The sequence below is a fragment of the Sphaerodactylus townsendi genome, linkage group LG13 (assembly GCF_021028975.2).
Source record: "Sphaerodactylus townsendi isolate TG3544 linkage group LG13, MPM_Stown_v2.3, whole genome shotgun sequence".
In the NCBI taxonomy this organism is placed as follows: Eukaryota; Metazoa; Chordata; class Lepidosauria; order Squamata; family Sphaerodactylidae; genus Sphaerodactylus; species Sphaerodactylus townsendi.
In genome coordinates this window covers 40,077,023-40,094,503 of record NC_059437.1, presented here as the reverse complement: position 1 = coordinate 40,094,503, position 17,481 = coordinate 40,077,023, and the positions used below count along the sequence as shown (strand labels likewise).

Below are 17,481 nucleotides of genomic sequence, written 5' to 3'. Positions count from 1 at the left end.
CTGTGGTCAATATGGAAAATCCCAGTATTAGCATCAGAACCAGATCAGGAAGATTTTTTAAAATTCTTCTAAATGTTATATGCAGTTGCCAGTGGGCACACTTTAGATAATAAACCTTGCATCATAGATCTTCCTGTCTATTAATGGAGCCCAGGAGAGGTGGAATTTTTTTGGGGGGGGGGGAGAGGAGGGAATTCCAGCTTTTCTATTACTATGTAAACTTGTACTACAATAAAAGTCAGCTTTTCAGGTGCCACAAGACTTTGTTTACCCCATTTACAATTAAGCACCCAGGGCCCTGGACAAATTTGATCTTGGTTTAAGCTACCTCAGAAGGATAAAATGATTCCGATTGTACAGGCCTTAAGCTCACGCTTCTGTGTGGGAACAATGTGTGTGGGAACAATTAAATCTAATAATGGACATGTTAAATGTTTGATTGCTAATCAGAACGGAAGAAGCTTAACTATTTGAAGCAACCAAACTGGAATTACTGAATATTTTTTTTCTTCCTGACCACACTTGAAACAGAGTGACAGGGAGAAATTAGGGTTACTAGGTGTTGCTGACACTCACAGTTCAGTTATGACCTTGAACCAGGCATGAGCAATGTTCATCTTTTGAAATCCAGTGTCTGCCTTGCCCTCCCTCATCTAGGCATTTGAAGGTAGTGGTCTGGGCTTTTAAAATGTTGTTTACTTAAGTTGTTTTTCTGGAACCACTTTTGCCTGACTGCAGGTCGAGCAGTCACACCAATATTTATGTAGCCTTCCCCCCATGTAAAACCCTTTCCCCCCACTCTGAGCACAGCAATGTGTTTCTTGTGTCAATAAAGGCAACAAGTGAATTATGTTTGTCTTCAATACACAGCATGCTTTTCGGGTTCAGTTCAGATTCTTAAGCTCTGGAAAGTATTGAGTCAGCACATAATAAAATTGAGACAAGAGACTGGATCCAGTAAATTGGGGATATTTACCTCCCTTTCATACCCTCCCAATGTCATTCCTCAGTATATTCCTGCCCGCCACGAGGAACATTTTCAGGGAGATCAGTGAAGGTAGAAGATTTCTATTGTGTTGATAGAAAATGTAGTCTGGAACTAACCAAAGAGGTGCTCCAGTCTAGAAAATGTTGAGTGTGAAATGTGGGCGAAGTGCATGTAGAGGGACGTTAAAAAGTTATTGCACACAACTCTTTTACGGGGAATAAGAAGAAGAGTTTGGATTTATTTCCCCCCTTTCTCTCCTGCAGGAGACTCAAAGGGGCTTACAATCTCCTTGCCCTTCCCCACTCACAACAAACACCCTGTGAGGTAGGTGGGGCTGAGAGAGCTCCGAGAAGCTGTGACTAGCCCAAGGTCACCCAGCTGGCGTGTGTGGGAGCGTACAGGCTAATCTGAATTCCCCACATATGCATGTACAGGCTAATCTGAATAAATGCCACATATGCATGCATGACGTCCAAAAGAGCTTGTATGGATGGCTTACATAAATCTGCTTCAAAAAGAAGCACCGTCCTGGCAAGATGACAATCAAAAACTGACCACAGATGAGTTTTAAGTCAACAAAGAAAGCAAAATACCATGTTTAAAAAGGTTTATTTAGTGTGTCTGGAAAGGTCTACATAATACTGTTTCAGACATTGTTACAATATCCATACAAACTGCCAGTATAAGAAACCCTGCATGTTACTCCTCCCTCATAGTGATTGTCTCTGAAGTCAGCTGTGTCAGCACGTTACCAAAGAGAGGGTTAGTTAGAAGGGGATGCCCCATACTCCAAAAATTATTTTCCTTCCACCTTGTAAGCAGTTCGGAAGAAAGTAGCTTCTGGCCTTATGATTAGCTTATTAGTTAAAACCAAACTCCCTCTCTCTCTCAAAAAAGTTACAGTGCAAATGGAGGGGCAGATTCGTGGATTAGCAGTCCATCCAAACAACTGCATCGGCTCCAAAGCATACAGCCACGGTCAGACTGGGAAGAGAAAGTGGCCCTGAAGCAAGTTACAGGGGCCCTGGGGCTGTGAACAAGCTAGTGCTGCAGGGCCATTCGGCTCAGTTGTGTAGATCAACAACAGTCACTGGGTCACCTTCTGCTTCCTCCCACTAAGGGAGGGTGCAATTGGTGGGTTGACACTGATAGATGTCACCATGGAATGATCTAAACCCAACGGCCCTGGGGCACTGGCAGAGTTGCTGGCACTAGACTCTGCTTGCTTCTGGCCCCCAGTGACCCATTTGGAAATTTCCCTGTAAGTTAAATGGCCAGTCTGTCCCCCTGCATACAGCAAAGTCCTGTTACTGTGTTGGTGTCTACAAAAGCTGCTTGACTGCTTTTTTGGCACATCAAGTCTCCAGTTCTGCTTGTGCATTTGTAGAACAAACTCTGAAACTGCACTTGGCTGTTACAGAAAAAAACACTTCAAGAACAGAACTCAGCCCAGCATATCCGATCACAAAGTTCCTCTAATGGAAAGGCATTTCTGTTTACAGAAGAGGAGATGGTGACTTCTGCTACTGCCCTTCCTGCTGCAGATCCCCATCTTGCCGCCTCCGTGGTCCTTGAAAGTCCAATGCCCCGCCCTGCCCCATACACACACACACACAACCTGGAATAAATTTTTCAGGGCTCTAGTGGGCTGCAGCAACATTTAAAAGCAGAAAGTACTGCTCTGCAAAGTCCACAGATTGAGTGATGCAATACACAGGGTTGCTCCCTTTGGTTAGTGGTTTAGATAAGTAAAAGTTGCAGGTAGCTCCAACAGTCCAAAGCAAGACCCGAAAAACAAAAAACCCTATAATATATTTTGTTAAGATCACACAAAACCGTGTGCAAGCTTCTGAGTTTTCAGGAACTCACCAATATAGATTTTAAGCAATCTGCACCCCCCCCCCCCCCAGCTGATTAAGCCTTCTCTAGAACTCCAAAGCATACACACGGTTTCATGTGTTATTATAGTTGGTCTTAACAGAAGACATTTAAAGACTTTTTGTTTTAAGGGATGAAACAGAAACATCACTTTTGCTATAGTAAAGTCCAAAGAAATTTTCCACAGGCACATCAGAGGGATGCAGATAAAAAGATGGTGCCCAGAAAAGAGATGGTTTTATGTAGTACGTGCAGAATAATGCACATTCAATCCACTTTCACAACTGTTTGAAAGTGGATTTTGCTATTCCACACAGTAAAATGCAGTTTCAAAGTGAAGTGCAAGTGGATTGAAAGTGCATTATTCTGCATGTGCGGAAGGGGCCTATAAGTGAGTATGCCCCTGCCTTATTTAGATCCCTTCCTTAGACATCTTTGGGCTACCTAGCTACACCGCTTGTGCAGCTCCAGCAAATGTATGCATTCCTTTCTCATAAATATTGTAAGGGATACTTAAAATAGCAAAATACAGATTGCAGCAAATTATGGTGGAGGAAGGAACGACTTCCATAAACAAGTAGCTTTCTGAGATTTCAGCTATGGCCGGTGGCATTCTATTCGGCCAACAATATTTGTCGGAAGGCAGTTTTCCATTATTTTTAGGGACTGATAAGAAATGCTGCATACAAATAAACACAGCTCACTTGTTATTTTTCTCCTATTGTGGGAGTGAGTGTCCAAGATTAATAAAAGGGTTGAGATTTCTCTGCAGTAAACGATCGGGCCCAACCCAAAGGCCCCATCCAATGACTGCAAGTCTGACCATTTCCCCTTCTTCTATTGCTTTAATACCTGCCACAGCCAAGGCAGCATTCAGCGACATTATACTTTCTCCTCCGAGGAGAGCCTTGGCATATCCGCTTCCAGACTGTGGTAAGTTAAAAAGAAACTGTATTGTGCCCGTCAGGAAACAAACCTCCGCGGGAGACCAAGCGTTCACCGCTTACTGAAGCCAGGAACTCATTTCTTGTATGGGAGCCATTCAAGGACAGAAACAGTCCTGATACAAACTGGTCAGCCATGCTCCACTTAGGTTATTTCTGACAAACGCAGCGAGTGTAACTGCTAGCAGTCTTTCCACATACTGGTGGCAGCAGCTATTCCTGGGAAGCTGGAAGAGACCGGAGACTTGGGGAGGCCACCTTATTTAGCCACACAGAGTGGAATGCCTATGGGGAATTAGCAAAATGAAGCTCTCTGCTTTTGTATGACACAAATTCCCCAAGTATATGTGATAGATTCCCCCTGCTCATAAGAGGTTAAGTAGTAGCATCCCACCCCTGTCTACTGCTCAGTCTACCAAGCATGTTTTGGGCTGTATAGCAGAGCCTCCTGGTTGAGCCAGAACATCTGGCCATCTCTAAGTCACAGAGCAGCATCTGGAGTTTCAGCTGCTTGTGTCCCTGGACTTCGAACCAAAGGAACTCTAGGAGAAATTTTGCTTCCACTCGACGCTATGCATTAATCCAGTACGTACGTTGTAAAGTAAGGGAAGACGGAATGGTTAATGAGTAGGTTGAAGCAGCTGGAATTAGCCTGGCCTAGATAACGGTCTGAGCGCGCTGCCGGAGGCCAGGGAGCTGCAAAGGCTGGTGGAGGAGCTGTTCGTCTTCTTGCCACGGAAGATGGCTTTCTTCCCGGGAATGCTCTTCATACCACTCCTACACAGGGAGAGAAGACAGCGAGTTCAGTCTGACATGTTGTTTCCTGAAAGGATGTCACATCACAACATTTACTAGGCCAGGGGTAGGGAACCTGCAGCTCTCCAGATGTTCAGGAACTACAATTCCCATCAGCCTCTGTCAGCATGGCCAATTGGCCATGCTGGTAGGGGCTGATGGGAATTGTAGTTCCTGAACATCTGGAGAGCCGCAGGTTCCCTACCCCTGTACTAGGCAAACTATGTTTACGGGGTGGTTTGCCACTGCCTTCCCCAGTCATCAACACTTCACCCCCAGCGCATTGTTTACTGGAAGCCTTTGCTGCCTAATTTAACTGCTTTTTCATATTTTGTCATCCACCTTGTGTCTCAGTGTGAAAGGAAGGCTATAAATAAAATGAGTAGTAGTAGTAATAGAAACATTCGTTCATGAACAACTTGTAGAAGCAGGGACTGCTGACCAAACTGATTAGCCAGTACTGTGACCCTCAAACGCACTCCCTAGTTCACCAAGCAGAATTATTAGCAAACATGTCACCCTAATACTTGACTATGAGAAGGTACCAAGTCTATATTTCTGGGATTCAGCTTGTCCGAGCTTGCAGCCTACCTGTATCTCTTCCTCATACATTCTCATACTCAAGTCACTTTTCGTCCTTGATCTCCGTCCCAGGAACAACATGGAGGTTTGCTAAGACAACAAAAGAAGAAGGTAAGAGGAAGGGACCGGCCCCAGGCTGATGTCAGAAATGAGAACTAAATCGGGTTGTGGCTCCTGCTACTCAATAGCTGGGCTGGCTTTAGTTTTCAGGGAAGCTTTGGGCAACTGGCATCTGCAAGCTAAACAAAGCTAATACATACATGGGGCAGATCAGTTTATGCATGATAGAGGAACCACGAAGACAGTCATGTGTGAACATTACAGTCTTACATACCTTCATTCTGTCATTAGTCAAGGAAACCTGCTTGCTACCTCCTGTGGCTTCTCAATGTGGGGATATCTGGTTAAAATGTTCATCCTCTACCAGAACAGGGAACATGTTATTCATAAAACAGCAGAGAAGCACCATATATCTGCTTTTAGAATTGTGGCGTTTAATTTATCCTGAAAGGATCACTGGCCGTTGACACAGACGTTTGGAGTCAGGGAGAAGCTATTCCATCTGTCAAACTGTGTGAGACCAGATGGAAGAATCCTGATGGATCAGAACAATGGGGTCCATCCAGTCCAGCATTCCACCTCACACAGGGAGAAAGAGGAAGAAGAGTTTGGATTTATATCCCCCCTTTCTCTCTTGTAAGGAGACTCAAAGGGGCTTACGATCTCCTCCCCCTCACAACAAACACCCTGTGAAGAACTGTGACTAGCCCAAGGTCACCCAGCTGGCATTTGTTGGTGAAAAAGTGCACAAGCTAATCTTGTTCACCAGATAAGCCTCCACAGCTCAAGTGGCAGAGCAGGGAATCAAACCTGGTTCTCCAGATTAGAGTGTACCTGCTGTTAACCACTACACCATGCTGGCTCTCAGTTGCACTGGAGGATTTTAAAAAATGGCCTTCCTGAGGCTGAGGCCTTCTTTCCATGTTACCTCCTGGTACTCATATACAGGGTTTTTTCTGACTCTGAATAGGGAGGTCCCTTTTAGCTACCTCAGCTAGTAGCCACTGATGGACCTCTCCTTCATGAATTTTTCCAATCTCCTTGTGAACCTATCTGTGCTTGGAGCCATCACTACCTCTACTGGCAGTGATTCTTTATTCAGCCATCATTGGGAAGGGGAAAGGGAGAATAAAAAGGAGCAAATAATGGATTCTGGATCCGGCGTCTCTGTTGCTCACCGTGTGCCTGTCCATCTGGGAAATGACCTTGAGGAGGTGGCTGGCAGCTGAGGCAGAACCATTCCTCCCATACAGCTCTGCAACGGCAGTCATTTCTTCCTTAGATACTTCCCTCTCTAAGACGATGCCGCTGTCTTCTGCAAAACAGAAAATAGCAGACTGGTCTCTACAGAATGGAAGGGAATGATGGTTGCCACCTCTGGACTGGGAAATTCTTGATGACCTGGAGGTGGAGCCTGGCCAGGGCACGATTTGGGGGAACGAAGGGTGTCAGCAGGATATAATGCCATATAGTCCACCTTCCAAAGGAGCCAAGTTCTCCCCCAGGCTGGAGGACATCTTGTGGGTGGTTCCCATTGTCCCGGGGAGACAGAAAATGACCTTTTCCCCCTTCCTGGTAGGCCAAACCACCCCTTGTGCTCCAGTCTTTTGTCTGGAGATCACTTGTAATTCCCAGAGATCCCCGGGCCCCACCTGGAGATTGGCAGCCTATGGGAAAGCCACTGAAGGTGAAATGGCTTCACACACAAGAACGAGGTTTGGCCTCCTTAAAGAGGCAACATAAATGGGATTAACATTTCGAAAACCACCCCAAAATCTCAAAAACAGGCCCTGGCCCTTCTGGGAACTGAGTTCCTTGTGTGGGGCGTCAGGTACACAAAATGCTGGTGGCCACATGTCTAGCACATGGCCTTTGCAATCCGGGAATCAACAGCAGTCTGCCGTAGGGTTGATTCCCGGATTGCTAAGGCGTGTACTAGACGTGGGCCGCCAGCATTTTGTGTACCTGACGCTCCACACAAGGAACTCAGTTCCCAGAAGGGCCAGGGCCCATTTTAAAAGGTCATTATAATCCACTCTGGCAGACAGCATATTCCAAATTCAGGAATTGAACCTGAGACCTCGGGCATGAGAAGCATGTGCTTTGTCGCTGTTATGTTCAGTGCTGTTATTAAGTGAAGTCACCAATGGAAACTGGCCTGCTCCTATTGTACTTAGGATCTCCAGCAAAAGTATACAAGGGCTTAGAGTACAGCTAGATGCAAACCGACAGACCTTCTGAATCGCGGTTCTTTCGGGTATAGTTCATACGGAACACAAAAGCATCCAATATAAAGGCTACGATTATGGTCATCACCACCTGGGGAAGAAATGAGTAAAAGTGAGTGGATTTTTCAACCATATTCATATCCCACTGACTTCTTCAAGGAGCTCAGGACAGCACTCATGAAGATTCTCTCATGTGGCCCTTGCAACTGCCCTGCTAGAGGGGGGAAAAAGAAATGGAAGCTGAGGGGGGGGGGGGGGGGGGGCTAAATTATTCTGAGCGCTTTATCGGAACAGCACTCCCCCAAAATTCCATGGCTCCTTGACAAGGCAGGAAAAGAACTGTTCACCTCTCACCAGCATAGAAGAAGAGAAGAAGAATTTGAATTTACATCCCCCCTTTCTCTCCTGTAAGGAGACGCAAAGGGGCTTGCAATCTCCTTTCCCTTGTCCCCTCACAACAAACAACCTGCGAGGTGGGTGGGGCTGAGAGAGCTCCGAAAAGCTGTGACTATCCCAAGGTCACCCAGCTGGCATGTGTTGGAGTGCACAAGCTAATCTTGTTCACCAGATAAGCCTCCACAGCTCAAGTGGCAGAGCAGGGAATCAAACCCGGTTCTCCAGATTAGAGTTGACCTGCTCTTAACCATTACACCAACATGTGCTTGCCTCCTGACTGGACAGGGATGAGAGGAATCACCCATCTGTCAAGGATTGCCCCCTCCTCCTCTGAGCATGAATGAAGGCTCAGTCATCAGCGTCTGGGCATTTATGAGTACTGTAACCTGCTCCATCCCTTGGGATGGGACAGGCTATAAATACAAGGCAGATATGAATAAATAAAAACTTGGACAGAATAGAAGACGACAGCTTTAATGGAAGCCTGCCAGCAAAAGCACCAGCAAACATCATTACCCAACACCAATAATAAATCAAACACCACACTATTGCAAAATATTGTGGCATCTCCACTTACCATAGTCACAATGTAGAAAATCATAAAGTAGAGGCGGCTCCAATGAGAGGTCTCTGATGTCACCCCTTCCTAGCAAGGGATGGAAAAGAGTTTAGGGGCATGCAAATAAACCCTATATGGACTGCCTGAGAGGGGCACAATACAGAAAGTAGTTCCTTTATGAACAACAGTACTCCTCTGCCCCTTCCTCTCAAGCCTTGTATTGCAGCATTTAACATCTCACAGGACAGGGCTTTTTAAAAAAAAACTGTACTGAAAAGAGCCAGATGAAAAGAAAGTGAGATAACACATCTTGCATCATAAAGGTGTGCCTCTCACACCAAGATCAAGGTGCAATTTCTACTTTTGTGAACTTGGAGACTGGCGCGGGAAACGGGACAACAGTTTAAAGTCAATGTATTGTTGAAGGCTTTCACGGCCGGATTCAACTGGTTCTGGTGGATTTTCCGGGCTGTGTGGCCGTGGTCTGATGGATCTTGTTCCATCAGTATGTAACAGACCTCCTTCTGTGAAACACCTCTGAAGATGCCAGCCACAGATGTAGGCGAAACGTTAGGAACAAGATCCACCAGACCAGGAACAAGATCCACCACACAGCCCGGAAAACCCACCAGAACCAGTTCAAAGTCAACTTATTTAAGATGCTTATATCCTGCTCTTAGGGCTCAGGGAACACAACAAGAAATTACATCCTACTTTAAGAATAAAACCTAAAACCTCATCCCAAAATAACTATGTCAATTCACTCTGGTTGTTAACGTCACCAATCTGCCAACACTGTAGTTTTAAGAATATGACAGAGTTGAGACCCATCAGCCCCAGTGAATGTCTCAACAAAAAGCCTTCTGAAACAGCTGTGCTTTCCAGAAAGCCAGGAGGGGAGGGAGCTGGTGTATGACATCAGGGAGGGATCCCCAACCTCTCTCGCACATAGCAGTGCTGGAAAGAAAGGTGGCCCCTTCAGGGAGAAGGGAAGCCGGTCTGTAGTTCCAGGATTAAAAATATCTCCCTTTACTGAGTTGCTTGGAGTATTCTGATCTCTGGCTGTTAACCCTATATTTGCGGGCCTCTCTGTCCAGCACTCTGCAACAGTGTTCACCGCTCTCACTGTACAAAGCATGCAAGGTTCTTTCTTAAATTCCAGGTCCCACAGTGGTACTTACCATAATTATGTACCAGTCATTGACAACTGTCAGTTCAAACAGGGTAACTGCATAAGGGTGGGAGAAGAGAGTCAGAACAGAGGAACAACATCAAAGGCTCATCTGTGTAGTTCACTGCATGCCACCCCCTCCCCTCCCTTGCATGCCACCCCTCACTCCCCTCTCTCACTCCCCTTCCCTTGCATGCCACCTCCCCCTCCCTCCACTAGGGTGAGTGGGTCATTTCCAGATGTCGGGCCCCCTCCCCTCCATGCCTCCCCTTCGTCCCTCCCCTCCCTTGCATGCCACCCCTCCCCCCCCTTCCTTTGTATGCATCAGTGTAGTTCAGTATCCCCTGCCCATATATATGGAAATATGAAGCTGGCTTCTACTGAATGACACCCTTGGTCTGTCAAGGCCAGTCCTATATACTCAAACTTGCAGTGGCTCTCTGAGATCTCAGATCACCCACTTATCATCTCAACATTACATAAATGTTAGCAACACTGGCTGAGTCACTCCACGCTCATGGAGGTCTTCACATTGGGCCTCTAGCATAGGAAACCTGTTTATTTTCAGAATTCCTTCTTTCGCAATACTCCAAGACTGAGCAGATGTTTCTTAGCAGAGGTCAAAGTCATGATTGAGTAAAACTTTTAAGGCACTTTTATCGTCGTGAGACAAAGGTCGCTCCGCACAGAACTACTGCTCAGCATTCACCCTCGACTGCAGCATTTTTAAAAGTCTAGGCTTCTGTATGACAATGTTGTCTATTTGATCACCCACATTCCGGGCTTCCCCTCAGCCTTTCCATGGGTTTCCCCAAACCTGGTTTGATACTTTTTTTTCCTGAAAAAATACCCAAAGCAGATTTGGGGACAGTATGGATGGGATGGTGTAGATTTCCATGACTCCCCATCTTTATCTGATGCCACACAGTGACAAACCACCCAGGGGGACATGTGGGGTCAAATGTCTCCAGGCTGCGGTCATTTAGTCACAGGGGGGTGGGGGCAGAAAATCGCCTCCCACACCTCTCCTCCTTCCCCACCAGGTCCATACACTGACTTCAAGACCTGGTGCAAAAAACGTTTAGTCGTGGTGAGGAAGGACAGCAGCCCATATGGAGGAAGGAGGGCGGAAAACTCAGATTTTACACTGGCCTACATTTCCCCTAGATACGCCTCTGATGCCACATCTAATGCTATTTCTTCTCGTAAATGCCATTTTCCTGCCACCCACACAGGTTTCTACTTCTCCTTAATTACTGGCAGTAGTTTTATGGCTATAGCTGACCTGACTCCAGAAGGAGAAGGGCAGCCTATCAAAGTAACAAATGAAAACGAATGAAGGAGGAACACAAGCACGAAGCACACGGCCTCAGCGGAGGGTCGCTCACGCGCATCTCTACCCTAGTCTCAAGTTTTTCTTCTGCAGTAGCAGGTTAGTGGGGCCTGTGTCATTACCAAAACTGTTCAAAATGTTGTCGAAATTGTTGAGATAGTAGTAGCCTTCTTCCACCACCGTCCTGTTCCCAATGGTGCGGTTCACCCAGCGATAGGCATCTGCCACTGTGCTGCTGCTGCTCGGAGAACCAAGAAGCAAAAAGCAGTGAGAGAGGAAGCAGCAAATGGAAAAAGGTTGATCTAGATCAGGGGTCTGCAACCTGCGGCTCTCCAGATGTTCATGGACTACAAATCCCATCCGCCCCTGCCAGCATGGCCAATTGGCCATGCTGGCAGGGGCTGATGGGATTTGTAGTCCATGAACATCTGGAGAGCCGCAGGTTGCAGACCCCTGATCTAGATCATTGTTATCATATCCTGTGAAGATAACAACCACAGATGCAGGTGAAACATCAGGAGAAAATACTCCTGGAACACAGCCATACAACCAGGAAAACCCACAATATTCTAATTCTGGCTGCTTTGGCTCCTCCCAGATTATGCTGATTCAGCACTGCCCCCCTCCCCTTTCTGTTACAAAGACACAGCAAGAAATATAGAACTAGGCACAGCACTGGTGCATGATGGGAAACATCCAGGAAGAACATAATGGAAGGGTAAGACATGAATCTTTTGTGGCTACCAGCGAGGATCATCTATTGAATCCCCTTCTGCTCCAATTGCCCATCAAGTGGCCACATATGTACCTGCCCACAGCATCTGCTTCTATGAAGTGGCAGGAAATTAAATTCTGCCTTTTTATTACTACTCATATAGTTTGAGTGCCTTTCGATCAAAAGGATGCTCATGTGGTTTGTTAGCAAAGAAAATTGTAACATAGCAATACAGACTAAAAGTGTGGGGCATAATCAGAGTTGGAAGCTGTTTCTCCCAAAAATACTGTAAATTCTGGAATTGGGATAAAGGAGGCATTTTTTATTTGCAGTTTTGCATGAGACTATTTAGATTTTCAGAGATCTTCGGTATGTGTCAGGAAATGAGAGAGAACTAAAAACCTTTCAGGTGACAGAGGAGCTAGAAAGTTTAATAGGAGAGCATCACACCACTGACTCAAATCTACAAACCTATTACAGGCATTCTCCAGGTGAACCTTCTAACAGGCACTGGGCACAATCAGGAATATCATCTCTCCCCATCCCCACCCCCAAGAAAAAGGCAACATTTCCCCATTTTCCAGGCTCTGTGCCAGATTCCATCACTCACAATCTGGGCTTCACCTCAGGATATTGTGTGTTCTTTCCAAAAGACACACAAATGCTGGATACTCACTTGCAACAATTTGGGTAAAGTTTTCCTGAGAAGAATTCCATTCCAATGATGGCGAAACAGTAATAGAAGATAAGCAAGGTTAAGCCTAGGCTGGAGAAAAGAAAATCAAGCATTAGCATGACCAAAACTGTTAGCATCATAGATGGAGTTTGATTCCCCGCTCTGCCACTTGAGCTGAGGAGGCTTATCTGGTGAATGAGATTAGCTTGTGCACTCCAACACATGCCAGCTGGGCTAGTCACAGTTTTTCGGAGCTCTCTCAGTTCCACCTATCTCACAGGGTGTTTGTTGTGGGGAAGGGAAAGGAGATTGTAAGCCCCTTTGAGTCTCCTTACAGGAGAAAAAGGGGGGGATATAAATCCAAACTCTTCTTCTCTAAAAATGAATAAATAAAGTCAACACAAACACTTAAGAGAAGATGTTAGCTGGTTGCCCTATGCAAGAAAGGCTTTGTCGGTTCATTGGTTAGATCTAGAATCTCCTCAAAGGCACCCCATTTCCAGAACAGCGGCCGCAATTGCAGACCAAATGCCGCACTGAGACTCCAGCAGAAGATTGATCACAACTGATCGGGGTCCTTTTCTAAGGCCCTTTCTGCACACGCAAAATAATGCGTTTTCAAACCACTTTCACAACTGTTTGCAAGTGGATTTTGCCATTCTGCACAGCTTCAAAGAGCACTGAAAGCAGTTTGAAAGTGCATTATTCTGCATGTGCGGAATGAGCCTAAAAGAAGCTTCTAGGAAAAATCGAAAGTGATGGAGGCCAATGAAACTGACGGATGGAGTGATGGCCAATGAAAAGTGATGGAGGCCATTGAAACTGAGAAATGAAGGATAATGTAGTTTGTGCCTTGCGCCTCTCCATCGCCCATCAAACCCTTTCTCTGCAGTACCTGGCCATCCTAGGAAGCAGCTCAAACATGGTATCCAGGACATTCCTGTAGCGCTTCTTTAGCTTGAACAGCCTGCAACAAAGGGAAGTAGGGAAAGAATGAGCTGTGCTACATCTGGTGATGCTGTTTGCTTCCTGGTGAACACAGAGGATTGTGATTTTTCAATGCATTATTAATCTGAGGCAGCCCAATAGAGTCACGATGTGGGCCACATCAGGACACGGGTGGCTGCAGCATCCCATTATAATTGATAAGTAGGTACCAAGCTTGAAAGCTTGGAATAAGAGCAGATTTATCTTTGCATACCTTAGGATGGGGCAGGACAGAAACTATATATAGCATTCTCATCAGGGGTGAGTTTTGAAAAAGGCCACACCAGAGAAAGTATTACAGGTCCCCCAAGGTTTGAAGCAAGGATGCAGATCCACCTCTAGAGATCCTTCATAAATGAAGATGCTAGATAATGAACCCTCTCCACATGTGGTCTACTCCTGAGTTAGGGCCTGCTCCTAATCAGCACCACAGAAGCACCCCATCCTGTTGTGACGCCACAGAGCATTTTTATGAATTTTAATTTTATTAATTCTGATAGCTTTTAATCAGTTTTATGGATTTTAAATAAGTTTTATTGCGATATATTGTAATTGTTTTTAGATTTATCAATATTTTATTACTTTTATCTTATGTTGTCACCCGCCCTGAAACCTTCGAGTATAGGATGGGCTAAAAATACATATAAATAGATAGCCAGTCAGCCAGTCAGCCAGTCAGCCAGTCAGACAGACAGCCTAGTGCCTCTTCACCCATGACGGTCCAGGAATCAAGCCCTATTCTTCTCCCACTCACCTTAGCAACTGTAACGGCCGCAGAACTACGATGAAGTAGAATGGCTTCATGTCAAATGCCAGGGCCAGGAGACCCAAGAAGGCAAAGAGGGTGACTGAAAAATCAAAGCTGAAAGACAGCAAAACAGATATCCCTCAGCCGGGAATGCATGAGCCAAGGCCCCTTGAAAGCATGACATGGGTCCCATTCGCAGCACTTACAAATTCCAACCCGAGGACAGGTACTCTATAGGCCCCAATCCAGTGATCTTCAGCAGCACCTCTACCCCATAAACTGTTGGCACAAAGAGAGCATGACATCACAAAAACGTTACAGCCTGCTGATTAGATGTGATTTGCAGGAGGGACATTTGGCATCATGTAGCAACACTACTCAGGACAATAAACCACACCCATTTGCAGGAAAGGGTGCAAAGAAGATAGAAGAGTTTGGATTTATATCCCCCCTTTCTCTCCTGTAAGGAGACTCAAAGGGGCTTACAATCTCCTTTCCCTCCCCCTCACAACAAACACCCTGTGAGAGCTCCAAAGAACTGTGACTCGCACAAAATCACTCAGCTGGCCTGTGCTGGAGTGCACAAGCTAATCTGGTTCACCAGATAAGCCTCCTTAGCTCAAGTGGCAGAGCGGGGAATCAAACTGGGTTCTCCAGATTAGAGTGCAGCTGCTCTTAACCACTACACCATGCTGGCTCTCGCAAATGTTGTGACCTGGTTGAAGGAAAAAGCTTTCCCAGTCAGAAGCAACTTCATTTAAACTGGCAACTGTTCCATCCCGGGCTTCTGGAGATGTTAATTAATAAATTTACGGAATAAATTATTAATCCAAGAGTTCCAGCAAGCTTTTTTGTAGAAAAAGCAGACATATTACATCCTATCCTCATCCACTTCGTTGTCAAACTAAGTTAGAAGATTCCATCCCTGTGGTTCCATCTGATGTTAGAGAGAGGCATTTGATCAATGGCTGCACTTAATATTGTTAAAACTGGATTTTATATTTTTGCTCTTCCTAGGAAACCAGAAGTGTAACCTGCTACCAGCGACACCATTCCATGTATTCAAATCTGCCTTGAGATCAGAGCCAGAAACACACCCCTCCCGTAAAACAACTAGCCTGATCAAGAGTTTTCTAAATTTGCACACTTTGTGATATTTTGGTTATGGTGTTACATGGCTCTTATTTTTGATGAAGGATTTAACAGGAAAAGCTCTCCATATGAATTGAGATGGCACATCTGTGGATGGTTTCCTGTTGCAGAAGAAGCAAACTGTGCATGCTTTGCGCATGCAAATACCTGCCGCTAGAAACAAATGGCTTCAACATGACACAAGGCGCATGACAACTAGATGTTTGTTGAGATGGTTCAGATATTCCAGTGTTGTTAAAAAAACAGGCACTGCATCTGGGAGCTAAAGACTTACTTGTAAGGAAGACAATATAACTCCATGGGACATCTCGATTAAAGATTCCATCTGGAAAAACAGAGAGAATGTCCCCTTAAAAGGGCAATAGGACCTGGTAATAGGGAACCAGAAGGGAGCAGAATGTGCTGTACCTCGCAGCATGAAGGTCTCCACTAAGATCCAAAGGCCGTTCACTGCAACCAGAGTATCTACAAAACAGACGGGGGGGGGGGGGGGGGGAAGCAATTTGCCTTTCAAGCACAGGCACAACAACTGAGTCATCAAGGGGTTAATTCACATGCATTGAACTGGATATGCTGTTATATGGCCAATTCTTCCCCCCATGAGCAGATTCTTCTCCCATGAGAGCCAAAAAAATGGTTGATTCCCTGCTTGATCAGCTGATTCCCAGCATACTTGGTTCGACTTTCTTACTCTATTTTTCCTTTCCATCCGAGTATATTTCACTCCTATTACTTCTGAATGGTAATCCGGAAAGTAAAGTTGCTATTGAGTTATAAACACAGAGGTATTTGAAGACCTTTCCCCATTGCTCTGGCATCAACCTGAATTAGTTAAAGAATTGTTGACATGGGAAAAAATATTGAACACACACACTACCTGAACAGAAGGGGCATTCAGGGGATGAGCAATGTTCACCTTTGCTCAGAATGGGAGAGGACTAGATTTCATCTTTAGTATAACAGGCCACCCACTTGGACGTGTGGCACTGGCATTTTTTCACGCATGAGAGCTCTGTCTCAAACTGGCCTACTTCCATTTACTACAGTTGCTGTGTTTTAAGAATAAAAGCACAACCTTTGGCAGGTCCCTCAAGTGACCGCAAGATCTGGACCTTAAATTATCTCGGATGATATTGCTTTAAGCATTAAGCAACAAATCTGTGACCCTTGCCAGCGAAGTAGACTCAGGTACTGGAAATTTAGATCAGGCAACTTACACATGGTGTACTGGAAGGTTCTGGAATTCACCAGTATGTTAATGCCTGTTGAAAGGAGAAATATGCACATTAATAGGAGGACATTTTAAAAAATAATTCTAGATCCTTTCTTTTTCCACTATGCACTAGAACTTTGACTCTTGAAAGCTTACACCCTGAAAATCTCGTGCTACTGGACTCAAATCTAACAGTTCTACTTAAAATCTTGTGCGATTAGACTCAAATCTAACTACTACAGACCAACACCGCTACCCCTTGAAATTAGAACTTGAGTCTTCCTGTTCTGTAAGCAAGAAGGGTATCTTCTGAAGTCTGCAATGTTGCCAAATCTAATTGGCTGAAGCTTTAACCAGTTCTCAACAATCTCATGGGTTATCTATTTGTTTCCAAGCTCCTGTCAAGATATTGGCTTTCACTGATCAAACTAAGGTCCAGGGAAACAATATCCAAGGAAGCACCCGATCCTATACATAAGCCTCCCACTTGTTAAGATCTACTATGAAAATCCTGTTCTGGATAGTATCATCAGTCGGATGGTAGGAGCAGGGTGCTGTTGACAAGTGGCCCTCCCATATGGAATTCTCTCTATCTGGAAACTCAAGTAGATTTATCGCTCCTATCCTTATTGAGACAGCAAAAATTTTCCACCAGGCTTTTAACTGGTTGCACATTGCAAGTTTTTTAATGAACCGTTTTCAATATGTTTGGTAATCTGGTGACTTATTGATTTTTTTTAAACAATGGCTTTTTTAGTCAACTGGATGGATTTGTGCTGTTACTGCTCTGATTATTTTAATGCAATTATTTTGTCTTATGAGTAGATGATTTTTTTCAATACACAGTAAAGAGAGAAACAGAAACATATACATTAAATGCAAGGCTCAAAGGTTGAGAGCTTACCTAAACAGAGAGTTTAAGGCTGTTTCCACAAGGGCAGATAACAGCGCCCCAGGGATGCTAAAAACGCCGTCCCTGGGGTGGCGTTCACACAGCAGGCGCTGCTGCAGCGTAGCAGTGCCATGCTGGGAATGCTCAAGCGGCGCGAAGACGCC

General features: G+C 45.2%; 1 protein-coding gene across 4 annotated transcripts in view; it reads right to left on the bottom strand.

The window, feature by feature from the left end:
• Positions 1–1,580: 1,580 nt before the first annotated feature.
• Positions 1,581–17,481, bottom strand: part of TPCN1 (two pore segment channel 1) — a 45,555-nt gene continuing 29,654 nt past the window's right edge. For all 4 annotated transcript variants that reach the window (XM_048514005.1, XM_048514004.1, XM_048514003.1 and 1 more), the window contains 14 exons: positions 16,430–16,474; positions 15,621–15,677; positions 15,487–15,537; positions 14,267–14,339; positions 14,067–14,174; positions 13,221–13,292; positions 12,326–12,415; positions 11,057–11,172; positions 9,612–9,658; positions 8,449–8,517; positions 7,482–7,566; positions 6,426–6,562; positions 5,197–5,277; positions 1,581–4,587 (listed from right to left, as the gene is read on the bottom strand). In XM_048514005.1, the coding sequence (XP_048369962.1) occupies positions 4,468–4,587; positions 5,197–5,277; positions 6,426–6,562; positions 7,482–7,566; positions 8,449–8,517; positions 9,612–9,658; positions 11,057–11,172; positions 12,326–12,415; positions 13,221–13,292; positions 14,067–14,174; positions 14,267–14,339; positions 15,487–15,537; positions 15,621–15,677; positions 16,430–16,474 (1,151 nt within the window). In that variant the 3' untranslated portion in view covers positions 1,581–4,467. The remainder of the gene's footprint in view (positions 4,588–5,196; positions 5,278–6,425; positions 6,563–7,481; positions 7,567–8,448; positions 8,518–9,611; positions 9,659–11,056; positions 11,173–12,325; positions 12,416–13,220; positions 13,293–14,066; positions 14,175–14,266; positions 14,340–15,486; positions 15,538–15,620; positions 15,678–16,429; positions 16,475–17,481) is intronic.